Genomic DNA, 21,387 nt, shown 5'->3' with positions numbered 1-21,387 from the left:
GATAAATTTCACATAAATAGGGAGGAAAAAACCCACACTTTGTCCCCCAATTAAGTGCATGCATGCTGGAGTGTTCAGGAAAAGTGAAATGATATTTGTGACTTACTTTTAAATGCACCAAAACTAATAAGAAGAATGGAGAGATGAAAGAATGGATCTCAGAATCACACAGTGACCAACAGTGTAAAATATAGGAAGTAGGAACATGGTACATGCACTGTTTCAAATTTTTCACAATAAAACTTTGGCAGTAATAAGAAGAACCACTAATCTTATCTAATCAAATTATGACACTTAAATAAAATGTTTCAGTCATTATGCTTACAGCAATGCTGGACTTGGATAAGTACTAGGTGAAGAGTAATTACCTAGTGGGAAGTAAGTATTCAGTGTATGGTAAGCACTCAGTGAGTAGGAAGCACTGAGTGGTAAGTACTCAGTAGATAGTCAGTACTGTGTAAATCCTCACCATTGTTACTTGAGGATATATACACTTCAAAAAATTCACTGACAAGTCAATTCAGGTATAACTATACACTCCCATTTATCAGATGAGGAAGTCATGCCTTGGGATACAGCATACAGAATATGCCTATTTCTCCTGTCCCCAGCCCATGAGATCGGAGGAAAAACAGGCTCCAATTTCCTTAAATTTTTAGCCATAAAGATGAATTAAGTTGGGCTGGGGATATGGCCTAGTGGCAAGAGCGCTTGCCTCTTATACTTGAAGCCCTGGGTTCGATTCCCCAGCATCACATATACAGAAAATGGCCAGAAGTGGCGCTGTGACTCGAGTGGCAGAGTGCTAGCCTTGAGCAAAGAGAGGCCAGGGACAGTGCTCAAGCCCTGAGTCCAAGGCCCAGGACTGACAAAAAAAAAAAAAAAAAAAAGATGAATTAAGTTATATTGTTGGCAGGAAAATGGATGGAACTGAGGATTATCAGAGTGAATGAAATAAGCCAAGCTCAAGAAGAAAAAAAATGTCGCATATCATGGCTCATATGCAGAATGTAGACCTAAGTAATTATATTATTATTATTATTATTATTATTAAAATAATGAATATGGGACTGGGAATGTGGTTTAGCAGTAGAGTGCTTGCCTAGCATGCATGAAGCCCTGAGTTTGATTCCTCAGTTCCACATAAACAGAAAAGGCTGGAAGTGGTGCTGTGCTAAGAGACAGAGTGCTAACCTTGAGCAAAAAGAAGCCAGGGACAGCGCTCAGGCCCTGAGTCCCCAGTCTCAGGACTGGCAAAAAAAATACATAAAATAACTAATAATACTAAATAACAATGATACAAAATAATGGAACATGAGCATAAAGGAGGTATTATCTGGTGGAAGTAGGAACCGCAAGAAGGGAGAGGAAGGAAGCAAAAAGTACTGAGAGAGGTAAACTCAGAAGGTAAACATGACTGAGGTATATGATCTATGCACAAAGACAGAAAGATGAAACCCAGTAAATACTGTTTAAAAAAAAAAAAGGAAGGGAAGTAACTTGTGAACAGGGATGGTAGGGGGAATCTGGGGAAAAGTGAAGGAATGGGTGACACTGTCCAAAAAGAAAAAAACTGTACTCCTTACCTGACTTATGAAATGGTAACCCCTCTGTACAATACCTTAATAATGACAATAAAATCATATTTTTAAAAGGGCAACAGAATGGTGTTAAGCTGTAATAGAAAGGTCAAGTTTGATCCCAGGACACTCTCTGCCTCTATGGAAATATAATGAACCCCCTTTGGACAAGTAATGTGTACTAATAAAAATAAAAGATAATTCTTCCACAGCAAAGGCCACCAGTCCCTACCCCAGCGTGAGTCTACAAGTGCTAAACTCCCATGCCTGAGATCCCAGCTGAGGGTGGAGAGTATTTCCGCAGGTCACCTGGGACTTTCCCGGGAGTCCCTCAGCCTGCAGATTTCTAAGCATATGTAGGTGTCCTGATACCAAAAAAGTGCACTACCAGCTCCCAGCCTGTGAGCCCTTCAGTCCTTTAAGGTTTCTTGTCTGGCTAGTTTTGTGTTTTGTTTTGTTTGTGGTGCTATGGATGCAGTCTAGGGCCTTGTGCATGCTAGCCAGGCCTGAACTTCTAAGCTACACTCCCAACTTTTTTGTTTTGCTTTCTATTTGAGATGGGGCTCTTATAGTTTGCCCTTGAACTTCAGTGCTAAGATTACAGGCATGCCAAGACCCACAGAGGGCTAATAGGATAAAGGTGTAGTGTAGCTCAGTAATAGGATACTTACCTGACATCAACAAGGCCATAGGTTCCATTCCAGGCACTATAAATTAATTAACTTAATTAAAAATTCTGAAGCACAAGGCATCTGGGCAGTAAAGTGGCAGATGTGTGTGTGTGTGTGTGTGTGTGTGTGTGTATTTTCAAGTAGTGTACAACCAGCAGCACAAGTAATGCCTTTCCTCAAAATTAGAAGAAGAAATATGTCACATCTAACACCTAAAATGACCAGGAAAATGATTGAGCCTTTCAAATACTCACTGTAGAAAGAGATACTGTACATACACTTTTCACTCTAACAGAGAATGCAAATAATAAGAAAACTAGGCCTGTCTAATGTCTGAAAACCCAACTTGACTCGGTCTTGGTTTTAGAGGGATAAAATAATAAGTACATAGCCTGTACTTATAAACATGTCTCTGGCCTGGGGGACTACTTCTTGATGGTGAATCTGAAATTTCTCATAGCATTAACAGTCTCTGGCTCCAGTCCAAACTTCCACATCGTTTACATCTAACCACATGTCAGGGAGCCCAGCTCACAGACTGCCAAGGATTGCTATGTCCCCCACATAGCACACATGAAATAATATCTGTCTTCTAGGAAATGCCAGAGCTGGATCCCCTCAAAGCTGGATCTGCAGGTGTCCAGTTAATGCTTCTGTCCACCCACCACAGGTGATCTTCATCTTTGACCAAAGGCTACCTTCCAAGGCAGATACCTCAAGTTTCTTTTTAGAAGAATACTTGTTCCCACACAAATGGAGCAGGGATGGTGGCAAATGACTGTAATCCCAGATACTTTAAAGATGAAGGCAGGAGGATTACGATTTATGGCCTAGGTTAAAAGCAAGAAACCCTATCTGAAAAACAAACTAAGACAAAAGGACAGGAGGTATTGCTCAAGTGAGGCCCTTCACTCAGAAGCAAAATGAGGTTGTTAATTCAAGCACCACTCTCCAGATTCCTCTATGCATGACTGTCAGGGAATATGACTTGTAGGCCACACAGAGTCTGTTGCAAGGAATCATTAATAAATATCTGACACTGAGCAGAGTTCTGCCCAGTAGGGTAGGGGCTGGTTGCCCACAAGTCACCTGGGTGACTAGGCAGTAACTACAAAACTCAGGCTCCTGGTCTAGACTATTTTCTAGGGCCCAGACACATTTGTATCTACTTTCTGTTCCCAGGAAATGTTATTCCTCTTGGCAATTAGGCCTCAGTCTTAAATGTCCTCAGAAAGACCTTCCCTGACTAGCCAGTCAGAACTGACCATTCAAGTATGTGTATGGTGGCTCATACTTGACATGTAGCATTCAAGAGGCTGAGATGACAATTGTGGATTAAGGCCAACCTGGGCTACTTTGTGAAATCCTCTCTCTAATGTTTGTTAAAAGACCACCATATTATGTATTTGGGATTATTTGTTACTACAACTGCTAAATCCTGTCCTGACTGCTACAAAAGAGCTCAAAGAGGACTTGTTGACAACTGGACGAGGAAAGCCCAAAGACACCCAGGAGAGTAATCACTCAGAAGGTTCTGATGGGAGGAAGATAGGTGTGGGGACAAAGGATACATAACTTAGATGCACAGGGGGGTAATGAGATATTGTTGTAATGGTAATGAGATATTGTTGTAATGGTAACTGATGAGAGAAAAATGATGAAAGGAATGACATTGATCAAGATGCATAGTACTCACAAACTAACATGCTTAATTGAAACCGCTTTGTACAACTACTTAAAGATTTTAATTTAAAAAATAAAAGGCAAATTTGTCAAGTGCAGTGGCACATGCCTGTAATCCTAGCTACTCAGGAGCCTGATATCTGAGGATCATGGTTCAAAGCCATTCTGGAAAGAAAAAGCTGAGGCTCTTATCTCCAATTAACCACCAAAAAGCCAGACATGAAAGTGTGGCTCAAGTGATGAGTGCTACCGGTAAGTGAAAAAGCTAAAAGCTGAATGACAGTGCCCAGAGTTCAATCTCCTCCCACAAAAAAAAAAAGAAGGAAGGAAGGTAGGAACTTTGTGCCTTAAGCCAAAGGGGCTTTTATTTGTTTGTTTATTTGGTAGTTCTGGGCTGGAACTAGGGCTTTGCACCTGGTAGGCAAGTGTTCTACCATTGTGTTACACCCCCAGTCTAAGCCAAGGAAGCTATAATGGAGAACCAGCATCCTGTACCCACTGACCACAGCCTTTGAGCAAGGAGGTCACAAAGAAGGCCGCTTTAGGGAGGCTGGTTATAACTGAGTCCATCTTAAATCCTCCATGCCCACATGCCCAGTTCAAATAACATGCAAATAATCCATATAAGGAATCAAAGAATAAAAATATTAAGTTTGTGGGGTTTTTTAACTATGTTTTGTTTTGTTTTGTTATGTTTAATGCAGGTACAATACTGGGGCTTGAACTCAGAACCTCGGTGCTGTCCCTTAGTTTTTTTTGCTCAAGGTGAACATTCTGCCACTTGAGCCAATAACTCCACCTCCAGCCCTTTTGTTGTTGTTGGTTAATTTGAGCTAAGAGTCTCACAAACTTTCCTGTCTGGGCTGACTTTGAATCATGATCCTCAGCTCTCAGCCTCCCAAGTAGCCACCAGTGGCTGGCAAAGACTGTGTGTTCTTTATTGTCCTGTGTCACATGTGTGCAAAGAGTGAGAGTGAGAGACACAGTGGCTGGTGTTTAGGACATCAGCATGCATTTTATTCAGCTGGCCCCTGTGTGTCCTTTTCCTGGGAGGAGGGCATTTCCAAAGGGGAAGCCTGCTTCCCCATGCTCAGAAAACCCCTTCCCCCAAAGCCAGACACAGCAACAGCATGGGACCACACGCCTCCTCTGCTTGTTTGTTTCATTTCTCCTTTGTGAACCACAGACATTAAGGATGGCCAAAGTGAGTGAGAAGGCGGGCCTCCTTCCCTGCTGGGGGAACCTTTTTACCACAAAGGAACCCAGCTTAGTACCCATCCCAAAGCAGTGTTTCCTCTGTCCAGGTCACCCTGTTGGGTGCTGAGACCCACCAGGAGCACACAGTACCTGTAGGTGATCCTCACTTCAGTTCCAGGCTCGTCACGCTCCCAGATCAAAGCAACACTGTCCGGGCACTTCTGGACATGCTGATCCAAGCAGTTAACTGTACAAAAACAAGTTTTGCAAACATAAATCCTAATGCCTTCAAAGTGAGAATGAGCCAGGTGTAGGGCGGAGTTCTAATTTGCTGTGGTTGATATACCTCTGCCAAGAAGGACCTTGTGGTCACCATGCTCATATTCTACCGGCCTGCAAGAAAAGATGATCATTACCTGCAAAAGCAAGAATGATCACCATTCAAGCATGCTCTCCAGCACAAGGTGACCTCCCACGAGGCAGCCCTGCCAGACCAATGGTCCTAACCCTGCCTGCTTTATCAATTCTGGACTAATGAGCCCTGAGCTACACTTCCTAGATGGTTCCATGTATAACTTGGGACTAGCACCACAGCCTCAGCTGTAGACAAGAATCCTTTTTTGGGGGGGGGGGGGGTAGGGAGGACACAAAACTAGTGTTTGAGTTCAGGACCTCACATTTTCTACACAGGTGCTCTATCATTGAAGATGTGCCCCAGGGTAGGAAAGAAATCTTACTATAAGCAGGACATTCCTGTTGCTATCATAGTCATGGTGAGAGCCCTCTTATAGCCAGTGTTGATTTGGCTCCACGGAGGGCAAATGACAGCCAGGAAGAAGAATTCCTTACTAGCTACCCAACAAACCCCTTGTTTTAAACCAAACTCTGCTCCAAGAAGTGACTGGAGAGTAAAGGAAATACCATCCTAGTTTTCCAGAAAGCTCTGCCTGCCCTCCATCTCTATTATACAAGCCCAGATCACATGGCTTGCCTGTAAAAGCAAAAGGTCAGGGCCCTGGTTAATCCCCAGGAAACCTGAGGATTAGTAAACTCCTCAGGTTTGTTCATTTGCTGACATCCTGTTTACTAATCTTTTGATTTCAAAGGTGAATTGAACTCAGATTGTCGATGCAGAGACCCTTCCCAGCAGCCCTCAGAGTCAGGTCCTCCTTACTTCTGCCACTGGCACCTGCCTGAGGGCACCTGGAGGAAACAAGAGCTGTGAACAGCCTTGGCCACCTGACCCCCTAACCTCCCAAGGTCACCTCTGAGTTCCTTCAAAAAAACTTAATAAACACAGATGCATGGAAAATAGTACCAATATGAATGGCCACAGGAGATTTCTTTGAAGTGCTAGAAAATAGAAGAGAAAAAATGCCTACAAAATAGAAAAGAGGAACAGGAAGAAAGTGAACTGGAAAAAGGTGCAGGGGCACATTTGGAGCTGCACAATTAATATTAGTGCCCATGTGTGTTTATTTGTGTGCATATGTGTTGTGTGTTCAAGGTGAGTCCATACTACACGCTAAACAGAATGGTTTGTAAAAACACCACTAATCTCATGTGAAGTGCCACTCACCATATTGAGGATGTGGAGTGTTATTTCAGCCACTACCCAGGAGTGGGGGGTTGGGGAGTATCCAGTCACTGAGACTCTAATATCTAGCAAGTGAAGAGGGTCTCTCAGCACAAAATAGGTTAGAGCTTTAAAAAACAAAAAAAACACTAGAATTTGCCAAGTGTCAATAAGCCACATCTGTAATCCTAGCTACTCAGGAGGCTGAGATCTGAGGAGTGCAGTTTGTAGCCAGTCTGGGAAGGAAAATTGGCAAGATTCTCTGTCTAATAGAAAAGTGTTGAACTGGTGGAGTGGCTCAAGTGGTAGAACTCCCACTATAAGCAACAATGGCTGAGAAAGGGCATGAGTTCAAGCCAGCCCTAGTATCAACACATGCACGCTCGTGCACACACACACGCACACATGCGTACACACACACACACAAGTTCCACCCCTTGGAAACCTCCTAATTTTCCCAACATGTTTTTCTTGATGAGGGTCTTTTACGAGCCTGAGAGGAGGGTCTGGTTTAATTCAAACAGCCTCCAGAGCACCAATTCTACTGAAGGTATCATGCTCAATGCCAAAGGAAAAAAGACAACTGTAGATGCAGATAACAGATACAATCCTGAGAACCATGTGACAGTTACCAAAAACACAAGGTGGGCTGTAGTGGGAATCATAATCTTGTCCACACAGAAATAGGGCTTAATTTACCCAGACAAGGCAAACCCATAGAAACTAAGAGCAATCAGGATTGGAACCAAAATACTAAGAGCTTCCTCATAGACAGCACCCCTGCCCCCCTCTGGGGGAGAGACGACTAGTATTTCTTGGATCGCCAAGGTCACACCATCGCAGATTAGCTCTGGCTACCCCGCCCTCCATTGTCACCTTGTAATGGTCCAACAGAGAACTGTTCTGTGCAACCAGTTGTGGAAAGGAGAGCCAAGCCTGCCAGTGGAAGGAAAAGGTACTGTGAAAGGGGTGTGATCTTACAGACTGGTGAGACTTTTGTTGAAAATAAGTAATCCAGGCAGGTGGACATGCAAATCCTGAAGTGTATGGAAAAATAAATGGTGGCAAATATTAGCCAACCTTGCCCATGGCCATACATGTGTTGTTTGTCTGACCAAGTTTGTGTGTGTGTGTGTGTGTGTGTGTGTGTGTGTGTGTGTCCCCAAAATCAAGCATGTTCACACTAACTCCATAAGATTGAGACTTCTGAGCAATCAATAAAGAGATAACCTTGTCGCAAGACCCTGTCCCCTGCTTCCTGTCCTTGGAGGTGACTCCGGGCAGGCTCAGCTGAAGATCCACACTGTAAAGAGTCTCAGAGGAGAGTCAGTCAAAGTGAGGCTGTGCACTAAGAAGGAGGCTCAGCAGGTGAGGAAGCTGCTAATATCGGACATTGGTCACTGTTAGCCTTGAGCTGCTCCAGGCATCACTCAGGAGCTGGTGCCAAGTGCAGACCTGCTGAGAAGCCCCCAGGAGCTGTGCAATCTATCTTCAGAGAAACTCTTTTCTAAGACACCGTGACCCTGGGTCACCCTAAAGGGTGGCCTGCCAAGCTACAGATAGGAAACAGCCTCAGTACCAGTGACCAGGAAGCTGTGGGATGGGCTAAGATCATGGGTGACCATGTATCTAGATGCATCTCACCATGTGACCTGCTCCCAGGACCATCAGGTCCCCAGAGTGATTGCCTGACTTTGAGCTGAGACCTCAGAGCCCACTAGGGACTCCCTTTATTTTGTACCAAGCAAGAGAGCAGAGCTGAGCACGGTAGAATGGAGAAAGGCCTGCTATGGGTATAAAGGACCATGATGCAGCCAGAAACATTAGCCATGTGTCCATCTCTTCCAGATGGCACAAATCTAGGCAAATCAGAACAAATCTCCAAATACATTTGTTCCTTAGGAGCTTTTCCCATACCCAGAGGGTACTCAATCAGTGGGTGTCAAGGCCCCAAGAGACATATACTCTCCATACACCATCCAGGAAGTTCCCCCTGCCCCAGGGACTTTGCACTGGTTTCCTCCTGTCTAACAACCTCCTCGCCCCCAATTCATTTTTCAGGGCTCAGTAAACACCTCCCCCCCGCCCCATTCTTGGAGCCTATGCCTTCCTCTAACTGTCTGAAATGTTTGCTCCTTGCTACACAGATTTAGGCAGGGGCCGAGTGTCCTGTTCATGTTAGTATGCTGACAGCCTATCTCCAATCACAGAGTCAAAGATGTAGCAAAGCTCTGCGTCATAGTACCTTGGGGTCTAAGTGTTATCAGGGTGTCCCTCATGCCCAGGGGAAGAAGCAGACATCCTCATTGGGACTTTATCCTTCAGATTAGAAGGTCTCTCTGATGGAATAAAATCAGTGCTTTTTACCCTTAGTGATGTCCAAATCCCTGAGGTCTCATTAGCACATGGATGTCCTGGTCCCACAGAGGCCACCCGAGCCCCTAACTCCAACCCTTGACAAGATGATCCTACCATGAAGTCTTGGTTCATGAAGCCCTGGGACCCCAGGCTGCAAAGTGCCAGATATACTTTATAGACAGACATACTTTATGTGTGAATTCAGGATTCTGTGTTTTCTTTCTTTCTTTCTTTCTTTCTTTCTTTCTTTCTTTCTTTCTTTCTTTCTTTCTTTCTTTCTTTCTTTCTTTCCTTTTGGGAAGAAAGCAACTAAAACACACTTGCCAACTCTGTGTGAAACCTGGCCAAGCCTCACTGACTGGCAGCCTGGAACTGCTGCTGAAATCCTGTTAAGTCTGGTCTCTGGCCAGCCACCCACTAACTACAATGTCCTTGAAGTCCCAGCTTCCTAATCCATTGGGCAACATAATGATTCTTGACTCTGGGCCTGACTAAGAATTAGGTGCCCTTTGAGTGTTTTCTGAGATGGGGTCAGAAGGTGTCACAGTGTTCCCAAGGGAAACACACACACACACACACACACACACACACACACACACACACACACACAGGAGCCTTTCTTCGCTAGCAGCCACCAATGCACCACAGGAGCCTGCAGTCTGCAGGGCTGGATTTAAAATGACAAATTGATTGGTTCTTAGCATAGATTTATGGTTCCTCACTCCAGGAAGGAAAAGAAGGAAGGAAGAAGGCAAGGTAGGGAGAGAAGGAAAAATGCAGGGTGGGAAAGTAGGAAGGAAAAAAGGAAGGGAGGGAGAGAGTAAATTCTTATATCTACATTAAAAACAGCAGTAACAAATATAAACTACACATGCATCTCAGTCTAAGGAACTGGGCAATGGGACAAGAAAATTACATTTCCAAGAAGAGTTGGGCCAGAGCCCAGCACAATTGAAGGCGTAGCTCCTATTTCGAGCCTTCCAAATCTCCCAGCACACAACTGTCCTCCCACCTCTCAGCTGGCCCGCACCATTTAACACTGCCTTATTCTGCCTAGTTGTCTCCATTCTGGGACACAAAGGGTCTAGATCACAAGGAGCCGGAGAACTCTCCTTTCCACTATCATGGGAACTGCGGTGGAGAGTTACATCTTAATTCCAGCAGATATGAAAACCTTGAGGGAGTTGTTCCGGATGGGCTTATTTATTGTGTAAAGTTTAAAATAAAAATCACAGGAAGCCATTACTCTTACACAGACAGACTTAAAAGTCAAAATGGAGTCACTCATGTTAAAGACCATATCCCCAAACTAAAACTTGGTTGTTTATCTCCCTTTAGAGGAATCAGGATTCGAAAGAGAGCAGCTAAATCGTCCAACCAAAACAGTGTTAATGAGCCTGGGGATGAAGTTTCTTCTGCTAGCCCAGGCTAGCCTCAACTTCACAAGTCTCCTACCTCAGCCTTGGGAATGCTAGAATTACAGGCATGAGATGCCACATCCACCCACCTTAATCTTTTCACAGAAAAAGTAATGTGATGAAATCTAATTCCTACCTCACAAGGAAAATAATTTTGGCATGACTGATCTGTTTTTGTGTTTTTGCTTTGCTTTTTTTCAGCCCTTCTCCGTCTGCAAAATCAACACCTGAGACCTATTTTGTGGAATGAAGTGTTGCTCAACTCTAGAAAGGAGAGCAAGGAGGCAATTGAGATTGTTACACTGATGAAATCGTGTCCTTTGATGTCTGATTTAGGACCCATCTTCTCACTAGAATGCCGGCACTGAGACATGAGTATGTTTCTGGATCACTCCCCACATCTGTACAACAGGACCACCAACCATTCTAAGTGGGGTCATACAGTTGGGAGTGGACCCCTGGGAGCAGAGTGCCAGCTCAGCCACAAGCTCCACTGCAATTACAGTCATCCAACTCCTCACACCCTAACACAGCCTTAACCACAAGCAGGTAAATTAGTGCCAGTTGGGCACTGATGGCTCACACCTGTAGTCCTACCTTGGGAAGCTGAGAGTGGGAGGATGGTGGTTAGAGGACAGCATAAAGTTTGTGAGGCTCCCATATCAGTTGAGATGGTGATCCCAGCTACAGTGAAAAGTTAAAAAAAAAAAAGTGAAACTATCTCAAAAATAACCAAAGCAAAAAGGGCTGGAGGTGGGGCTCAAGCAGTACAGCATCTGCCTAGCAAGCAGGAAGTCCTGAATTCAAACTCTAGTACCACCAAATACACAAACAAGTGAACAACTGCTTGATGATGGACCATGGGTTTTCCAGTTAACTAACAAATTGTGCCTGATAGCACATACTTGTAATTCCTAGCCACTCCCACTCCTCAGGAAGCAGGCAGAGGCAGGAGCATCACCAGATCCCTGAGTTTCAGGCCAACCAATCCAAAGTGAAAAGTGAAGAAACCAAAACAGCTGGGGAGAGGGAGAGGTTGTGGTTCAAGTGGTGGAGCTCTTGCCTAACAAGTGAAAGAGCACAGGTTCAATCCCCACTACAGAGTGGAAAGGGTGAGTAGGGAGAGAGAGGAGACACTAAATAACGACAGTGTTGTTTCCTTTATAGAGATGACACACAATAACATGGCAATTTTTAAAATGTTCTTTCTTTATCTTTACAATGCTGGGGACAGACCACAAGGCCACCATACGCTAAGCAAACCCTCTACCACTGAGCTACACCCCCAGCTCACAAGCAGGTGGTTGGTTGTCATACACACCCACTTCAAATGAACACAGATCACAAAAATTCAGTGTGGGCCTGGGAATGTGGCTTAGTGGTAAAGCGTTTGCCTAGTATGCATGAAGCCCTGGGTTCTATTCCTCAGCACCACATAAAGAGAAAAATCCAGAAATGGCACTGTGGCTCAAATGGTAGAGTACTAAGCCTTGAGCAAAAGAAGCCAGGGACAGAGCTCAGGCCCTGAGTTCAAGCCCAAGACTAGCAAAAAAAAAAAAAAAAATCAGTGTGAATCAAAAGAAAGTAGGAAGTTAATATCCCACAAAAGGATTCACAATTGCTATCTTTAAATAGCAAATCTTCCCAGCACATTTTGAGATATTGCATCAGTCACAAAACTTTCCAGAAGTGTGTGCTATTTAAAGTAAGTCATGCCTCTCACAACTGAGAAGAATCTGGAGGTTCTTCCAGAGGAGTGGCTCCCTAAGATTGGGGTTACATTTCTGTTTAGAGTTCCTTAAAAACCTGGATAAGCTTTTTACTTTGCTTTCTTCTTTTGGTTGCTGGTACTGGCACTTAAACTCAGGGCCTGGGTGTTGTCCCTTAATTTTTCTCAAGGCTGGGGCTCTACCACTTGAGCCACAGCTCCACTTCAGGATTTTTGGTGATTAATTAGAGGTAAGAGTCTAATAGACTTTTCTGCCTGGGCTGGCTTTGAACTGTGATTCTCATGTCTCGGCCCCCTGAGTATCTAGGATTATAGATATGAGCTACCAGCACCCAGGTAGATATGCACGCATGTGTGAGTGTGTGTGTGTGTGTGTGTGTGTGTGTTTAATCACTGAGAGAAAAATGGCATGCAGGATATGTAATATCTGCCTTTGATTATTACTGTTTTTGCATCTGAGTTGTTAGGACATGGCACAGGAGTGCTACTAACACACTTTCTATGCCTGCAGTTAATCTTTTTAAAAGCCTCAACATGCTGCAGTGTGGCTTAGTGGTAGAACAGTTGCCTGGTATGTGTGAGGCCTTGGATTCCATCTCCAGCACCAGGGGGAGGGGAGCACCCAAGAAATCTCTCAGCATTCAATGGTTGGTTAAAAATAGTTTATTTTTCCAGGCACTAGTGGCTCAAGCCTGTAATCTTAGCTACCCAAGGTTCATATTGATCACAGCAAAACAAGTCCACCCAGACAAATCTGAAAGACACTGATCTAATTAACCAGAAGGGGAAAAAAAGGCCAGAAATAGAGGTGGTTCCAGTGGTAAAATGCCAACCTTGAACAGTAAAGGCCAAGTGAGAGTACAAAGCCCTGAGCTCAAGCACCAGAACTGGCATACACACTTATACATATAGGCTTATTTACATTCTTGAGTAAAAACATGCATATGTTTAGGATAAGTCAGACACAGGTAGGCCCCAGTGGCTCCCCCTTGAAATCCTAAACTATTCAGGAGGCTGAGCTCTGGGGATCACAGTTTGAAGCCAGTCTTGGCAGCAAAGTCTGTAAGACTCTTATCTCCAATTAACCACCAAAACACCAGAAGTGGAGAGTAGTAGAAGGGCTGGCCTTGAGTGACAAAGCAAAGGGATAGCACCTGACCCTTGAGTTCAAGCCCCAGTACAGGCACACACACACACACACACACACACACACACACACATATACACACACACACTCACACTCACACTCACACAGTCAGACTCAAATCCAAGGCCTATGAAACAGGGCTTGGAAACAGCACACACATCACTGATCTCTACATTTACAACCCTGGCATCCTACATTCATATGACTCAGGGCAAAGTACCTATGGAGCTTTACAGAAAACAGAGCCAAAAGTCAAAAGCAGGAATTAGTCCTTTTTAGAACTTGGCTTTCCCAAGAACTTTCTGCAAAACTGTTTTATATAAAGATGAGAGAGACAAGTCACTGATGGGGAGACTACCTCCCCATCCGCCTCAGGCACTAGCATCACAGATGGCTACCAGAACTTATGGGGGTAGAGTACAGGGACTTTGGGGGGAAACACTTTAAGTCCTGAACTAAGTCCTGAACTAAGGACCTGCTTTCTATTCATCTCAGGTTGAACAAAAGCAACCCCAATGGGATACAAACCCAGATAGGCCTGTGGTTCAGCAACACAGCTGCAGGCCAAATTCAAGGTCAAAGATTTCATTAATAATTAACACCAGCCAGTGATTGTAGCTGTTTAGGACAGAAGACACTTGAGTGCTTTAGGAGCTTTATCTCATCTAATCCTAATCAGAGCCCTAAACTGAGCATAATGATAACCACATCTGATAAAGAAATAAGCAGACAAGACAAATAACATTCCCCAGGACTAATAGGCTTGTTAGAAATCTCATGATTTCTGCATTGATCATGGGCCTCTGGATACTAGGCATTCCCAGGATGGTTTTAGGGCCAAGTGCCAGCAGAGCCCAACCTTCTATCAAGTTATCTCAACTGTATTAGTTCATTTTCTGTTACTATAAGGAGATCAAAGTCTATTGTAGGAATGTATGAAAAGGTCATAATAAAAGTCATTTTTTAAAGACTGAAAGAAGATTTTCTTCAAAAGCAGGAAGAAGAAAGAGAAACAGAGGGAGGTAAATGTGGTCCATGTATGTTAAATGCATTATGAAAATATCACAATGAAACTCCCCACATTGTACAATTAATATGGATGGTAAATAATGTGAGGGGAAAGGAGGTTTATTTAGCTTGCAGTTCTAGAGATTCAAAATCTACCTATCTCTCGTGATCACCTTTGTTTTAAAATTTTTATTATCAAACTGATGTACTGAGAGGTTACAGTTTCATACATTAGGCATTGGATACATTTCTTGTACTGTTTGTTACCTCGTCCCTCATTCCCCCTCCCCCCTCCCCCTTCCCTTCCCCCCCCATGAATTGTTCAGTTCATTTACACCAGTTTTGCAAGTATTGCTTTTGTAGTTTTTTTGACTTTTTTTTTTTTTTACCCTGTGTCTCTCGATTTTGGTATTCCCTTTCAATTTCCTAGTTCTAATACCAGTATACACGGTTTCCAATATACTCAGATAATATACAGAGATAGTGTAGGTACAACCACAGGAAAGGGATACAAGAACATCATCAATAATAGAAGCTACAGTTGCCCATAGCACATTGAAAGTAGGTACAACAGTGATATAACAATCGTTTCCATAACATGGAGTTCATTTCACTTAGCATCATCATATGTGTTCATATAAGGGTATAGCTATTGGGCTCTTGTGATCCTCTACTGGTGATCACCTTCTTGATGACAGAGTCCAAGATGGCACATGATATCACAGGGAAGGAGACAAGGAGTTGGTATATATGTCTGTGCCTCTTTTGATAAAGCTCTAAAAGGGTTTATAAAGGATTCAGTCTTGGGGGCTCCATTCTGGTGGTTTTACTCAATTCAAATACCACTTCCAAAGATTATCTCTAAACATCATAGTCAAATTACGCTCAACTCTCTTAATACCTCACAATGGTAGTTCAATGCCTGTATAAGTTTTAGGGGCAAACCATATGCTAATCATAGCACCAACCCAGGCTCTAGACTTGGTAGCAAGATACAATCCATTCCCATTAGGCACTGTCCGAAGTCCTGACCCTCAGCGCTTGAAAGGAATTGAATGCTTGAGTCACTATAATGGGAGGAGGAGGGAGTGACAGTGTGTTATTCAACAGTGGCAACTTGAACAGAATTCAGCTACATGCTTTTCTTTTTTTTGTTGTTTTTTTTTGTTTGTTTGTTTTTGCTGGTCTTGGAGGTTGAACTCTAGGCTTGGGAACTGTCCTTGAGCTTTTGTGCTCAAGGCTAGCACTTTACCATTTGAACTACAGCTCCACTGCCAGCTTTTTGTGGTTTATTGGAGATGAGTCTCACAGACTTGTCTGCCCTGACTGGCTTTGAGCCAGAATCCTCAGATCTCAACCTCCTGAGTAGCTAGGATTACAGTCATGAGCCACCAGTGCCCTGCTTCCACACTCTTTTTATCTATGCATAACATAGGAAAGAGAAAGCAAGAATTCAAAAGTAGATGGGGGGGCGGGCCTGGGGATGTGGCTTAGTGGCAGAGTGCTTGCCTAGCATGCGCAAAACCCTGGGTTCCTACTTCATTGTTGGTGGGAATGTAAACTGGTTCAGCCACTCTGGCAAGCAGTATGGAGATTCCTCAGAAGGCTAAATATAGAACTCCCCTAATACCCAGCAGCCACACTTTTGGGTATCTATCCAAAAGACCACAAACAAAATCAGTAAAGCCACCAGCACAACAATGTTCATCGCAGCGCAATTTGTCATAGCTAGAATCTGGAACCAACCCAGATGCCCCTCAGTAGACGAATGGATCAGGAAAATGTGGTACATATACACAATGGAATTTTATGCCTCTATCAGAAAGAATGACATTGCCCCATTTGTAAGGAAATGGAAGGACTTGGAAAAAATTATGTTAAGTGAAGTGAGCCAGACCCAAAGAAACATGGACTCTATGGTCTCCCTTATTGGGAATAATTAGTACAGGTTTAGGCAAGTCATAGCAGAGGATCACAAGAGCCCAATAGCTATACCCTTATGAACACATAAGATGATGCTTAGTGAAATGAACTCCATGTTATGGAAACGATTGCTATATCACAGTTGTAACTACTTTCAATGTCCCGTGTGTATCTGTGGCTTCTATTATTGATGATGTTCTTGTATCACCTTCCTGTGGTTGTACCTACACTATCTCTGTAATCTGATCTGAGTATATTGGAAACCGTGTATACTGGTATTAGAACTAGGAAATTGAAAGGGAATACCAAAATCGAGAGACACAGGGTAAAAAAAAAAAGTCAAAAAAACTACAAAAGCAATACTTGCAAAACTGTTTGGTGTAAGTGAACTGAACACCCCATGGGGGGAAAGGGAAAGGGGGAAGAGGGAGAGGGGTATGAGGGACAAGGTAACAAACAGTACAAGAAATGTATCCAATGCCTAACGTATGAAACTGTAACCTCTCTGTACATAAGTTTGATAATAAAAATTTTTTAAAAAACCTGGGTTCAATTCCTCAGCACCACATAAACAGAAAAAGCCGGAAGTGGTGCTGTGGCTCAAGAGGTAGCACAAAAAGAAGCCAAAACAGTGCTCAGGACCTGAGTCCAAGCCTCAGGACTGGGGGGAAAAAAAACTGAATAAAAAGAAAAAGAAAGTAGATGAGGTCACTTAAAACACATTGCAGAAACTACTGAACAACAGTGTTACACATGTTTGTTTGAGCCATTGTCACCACATGAATCCCAATTCTGCCTGTTTTAGAAGGATCTTTGTCTGCCCTGGTATGTTTTTGTTTTGTTTTGGTTTGGTTTGGGTGCATGCAGTCGGTGGCCCTCAGACTTGAATTCACATCTGCTTTTCTAGAATGTTAGTTTACAACAGGTGGCAAGCCACCAGCCTCTGAATTTCTAAATCCATAGAGGTCTATGATAGGCCCAAAATTTGACTTTCTAAAATGTTGCCAGGTTGCTGTGGCCCAAGACCAACTTTTGAGACGTACTGGTTTAGCTATCATTAAAGGGGGGATGCAAGTGTCCATTGTTTTCTTTTTTTTTTCTTTCCTTTTTTGGCACAAGCCATCCTCATGCTGACATTATCACACATGAGAGATAGATGGGGCCAAAACAAATCCTACCACATCCACAGTTTTCTAGGTGTCTCCCAGTACAATTGTGTCCTTCTTTGATATTTATTTATTTATTTATTTATTTATTTATTTATTTATTTATTTATTGCCAGTACTGCGCCTTGAACTCAGGTTCTGAGCTCTGTCCCTGGCTTCTTTTTGCTCAAGGCTAGCACTCTGCCAACTTGAGCCACAGCGCCACTTCAGGCCTTTTCTATATATGTGGTGCTGAGGAATCAAACCCAGGGCTTCATGTACATGAGGCAAGCACTCTTGCCACTAGGTCATATTTCCAGCCCCCCTCTTCGAATTTTTACTACTCTGGTTTTCAGACACTGACAAAGAGCAAGGATGTTGCGACAGCCTGGTGCCTAAGCAGGGCCATCCAAAGGAAGAGATCCATGGAAGTGCTATTTTCCTACAAGTTAGTTTTCTGAAGCTCAGTGTCTACCTATGGTTACTATAAAGGCCACATTTTCAGGAGGAGTAAATGAAGAAAAAATGAGGCAGAAGAAACTGGGTTCTGGTGGCTCACACTTGTAACCCTAGCTATCCAGGAAGCCAAGATCTGAAGATTGAGGTTTGAAGCCAGCCAGGTAATGTCCAAGGGACTCATCTCCAAGTAACCGGGGGTGGGGGGTGTGGAACCCTGATGTGGAGCTGTGGCTCAAATGGTAGAGTTCCAGGCTTGAGCAAAAATATCAAACAAAAGAATAAGACCAGGAGTTCAAGCCCCAATAGGAGGAGGAGGAGGAGGAGGAGGAGGAGGAGGAGGAGGAGGAGGAGGAGGAGGAGGAGGAGGAGGAGGAGGAGGAGGAGGAGGAAAGGGCTGGGAATGTGGCATAGTGGTAGAGTGCTTGCCTAGCATGCATGAAGCCCTGGGTTCGATTCCTCAGTACCACATAATCAGAAAAGGCCAGAAGTGGTGCTGGAGCTCAAGCAAAAAGAAGCCCAAGGACAGTGGCCAGGACAGTGGCCAGGCCCTGAGTTCAAGCCCCAGGACTGGCAAAAAAAAAAAAAAAAAGGAGGAGGAGAAGTGTCACTGACCACACCTGACCTTGGCCAGGATAAAGTCCCCAGGTCAGCCCTGAAGCCCACCCCACTGCCTTATTCGCTGTAGCCACAGGAGCTAACCACTGATGACATTCCTTTGGCCTAGGCAGCCTATGGCCAGGGCCATTTCCAAAGGAACTGTACTTGTCCTTTTCCAAATTGCTTTAGACCCTTCAAGGACACATTCCACCAACTCTGCAAACATCAAGGTTCTTTTTTTTTTTTTTTTAACCTCCACTAGTTCAAGCACACTTGTTGACTCAATATTAAAGAAAACACTTATCTGGTGACTCATTTTGATTAAACCCACAAAGTAATATTCAGTGAGGTGGGGGAGCTGGTCCAAAGTTCCTTTGAGGTTCTGTATTTGGAATGTTTGAATATATGATGACTACATATACTGTTCAAATTGCTACTGCTTGCCAGATGCTGATATCTCATCTCTGTAATCCTAGCTATTAAGGAGGCTGAGATCTGACAAGGTTCAAAACCAACACCTAGCAGAAAAGCCCATGAGACTCTAATTAGCAAAATGCTAGAAGTGAGAGAAAAAGCCAAGTGAGAACACAAGGCCCTGAGTTCAAGCACTAGTACTGGCACCAAAAAACAAAAATGTGCTATTGCTTGTTGATCACCAGTAAGGTCTGAGCCCAGTCTTAGCATTCCGGCACTCACACAGCCAGCCTGAACAGGTGAGCATTACTGTCCCTTTTTACAAGCAAGGACAAAGCCTCAGAAGACGAGAATTACTGGAAGAGAGAGTAGAATTAGAAAGACACCAGCTTCCAGCTCCACATTTGTCCCTTGGGCAAGCACGAAAACCTGTAGTTCAGGCTGGGGATATGGCCTAGTGGCAAGAGTGCTTGCCTCCCATACATGAGGCCCTGGGTTCAATTCCCCAGCACCACATATACAGAAAACGGCCAGAAGTGGCGCTGTGGCTCAAGTGGCAGAGTGCTAACCTTGAGCAAAAAGAAGCCAGGGACAGTGCTCAGGCCCTGAGTCCAAGGCCCAGGACTGGCCAAAAAAGCAAACAAAAAAAAAAAAAAAAAAAGAAAGAAAGAAAGAAAACCTGTAGTTCTTTTCTTCCCAGATTCACCCAGCCCTAGAACCACAGCCTCTCTGACTACCCCACTGGGTGCCAGGCTCTCCTCCCAGAGGCCTACCCAGAAGAATCAGCCTTGGACTGCAGTTCCAGGGCCAAGGTTTCTTTGCTGCCTTCTCAGTGCCTCTGGTGATTATAGCCAGAGGTAGCATATGTCCTCCTGCCCCCAAATCTTAGCAGAACAGGGTTCAGGCTCTGCAGAAACCAGGTGCCTAGCTGCTGGAGAGGGCTTTGGGGCCGCCCAGGCCCACCCACCGGGTCTAAGGCAGGAAGTATGTCTTGGCTACACAGTTCTGAGAGACTCCCGCCCACACTCCCCAGAACAAGGAGATAACCAGCCCGTGGCTGTGGCTATGTTTACTCGGTTGGGTTAGTTCTCAGGGGAGTCACAGCCAGGCAGTTGGCGGTGACAACCAGGGCTACATGCTCACATGCTGCTCTCCGTTTATGCCGCTGGCCAGGGACACCTTGCTCTGTTCCTCCCCATCCCCGAACTAGCCCCCCCCCCCCCTCAGCCTAGCACAGGTGTCGCCTGCTGCTTCACCCAGACTTGAGCCTTGCAGCCTGTGAAGACATTAAACTGTGAAGACAATCAACTGAGAAACTGCGCGTGGGGCCCAGTGTCCACGGGCACTGGACAGAGTAGGAAGAGCAGATTCGCGAGCCTCTGGTCTGCCCTGGGACTGGAGACCCTAGGCCCCATCGGGTGGGATGCTGAGCACGGGGGACGTGGCGCAGGGTCGGGGAGGTGGGGGTGGGGCGAATGCTGGAGCAGGGGGCTCGGGTAAGGAGATCCAAGCCGGCTCCATTCGCCTGGGCCGGTGACAGCTGTTGGGGGAGGGGGTGTTGGAGAAGTTCCTTCAGTGTCTTCGGAACGCGTGAGTTCGGGGTGTCCCCGGGCCCCCGCAGCCCACTCACCAGACACGTTTAACTGGCCTCCTAGGAACCAGCCAATCCTGCCAGTGGTGAAGTCGCAGTCCCAGACGGTGTGGTAGGGGGTGTCCCACACGAGCGTGTCGCGCGCCAGCGGTCCCCAAAAGGCAGCCGGCTCCAGGGCTGCCTGAGCGCTCAACGCGGGGTACGAACCGGGGGGCGCAGTGGCGGGGGTGGGGGCGCTACCCGAGAGCCCCAAGGCCGCCCCGCGCGGCGCGCTCCCCGCACACAGCCGTCTCCCAGGCTGCCCCGAGCGCCCGCGCAAGCTGCCCACCAGCCGCCCCACGCCGCGGCCCAGGCTGAGCGCCGCCATCTCGCCCGACACCCCACTGAGGGTACCGGGAGCTCGGGGTGCCCCTTGGAGCCTTCGCGGGCCCCGCCCTGACTCCGCCCTCTAGCCACCACCCACTCCTCGGGGCTCCCTTGAGGCCGCTTGGGTCCCCACCCCTTCTCCTCACGCTGGAGATCGGAGGCCTCGAAAGGAAACGGGGAGCAGCTGGGGGGAAGGGGAGCAGGGGAGCGGCGGGCTGCTCTGCGCTCCAGCGCTGATGCTTCTGGACATCGGGCTGTGCTGGTTTCTGCGCGCGCTTTTTAAAGCTTCTCCTTACCCGCGACAGCAGAGGCACGTGTGTTGGGGCGGCGCAGGGGGTGGGGGGGAGGATTGGGGTGCGGGGAACCCGGGGTGGGGGGGTGGGGTATGGAATGTCAGTGCCTGGCGGATGCAGCGATTTTGGAGCGACCGAAGCGCACGGATGAGTCCGAGGACGTCCGTTTAGCATCACAAAGTTACCATTCTCAGTTGCTCCCTTAAGAGTGAGCCCCTCTCCTAACGGTGCT

At 45.5% G+C, this 21,387-nt stretch overlaps 1 protein-coding gene across 1 annotated transcript in view; it reads right to left on the bottom strand.

Moving 5' to 3' along the window:
* Positions 1–20,896, bottom strand: part of Acss1 (acyl-CoA synthetase short chain family member 1) — a 58,270-nt gene extending 37,374 nt beyond the window's left edge. The window contains exons 1-2 of the mRNA XM_048348690.1: positions 20,536–20,896; positions 5,282–5,378 (exon numbers count right to left, since the gene is read on the bottom strand). Of these exons, the coding sequence (XP_048204647.1) occupies positions 5,282–5,378; positions 20,536–20,863 (425 nt within the window). The 5' untranslated portion in view covers positions 20,864–20,896. The remainder of the gene's footprint in view (positions 1–5,281; positions 5,379–20,535) is intronic.
* Positions 20,897–21,387: the final 491 nt, after the last annotated feature.

This window comes from Perognathus longimembris, chromosome 6, assembly GCF_023159225.1.
Source record: "Perognathus longimembris pacificus isolate PPM17 chromosome 6, ASM2315922v1, whole genome shotgun sequence".
NCBI lineage: Eukaryota > Metazoa > Chordata > Mammalia > Rodentia > Heteromyidae > Perognathus > Perognathus longimembris.
Note: the sequence above shows the minus strand (reverse complement) of the source record. Positions and strands in the feature narration are given on the sequence as shown.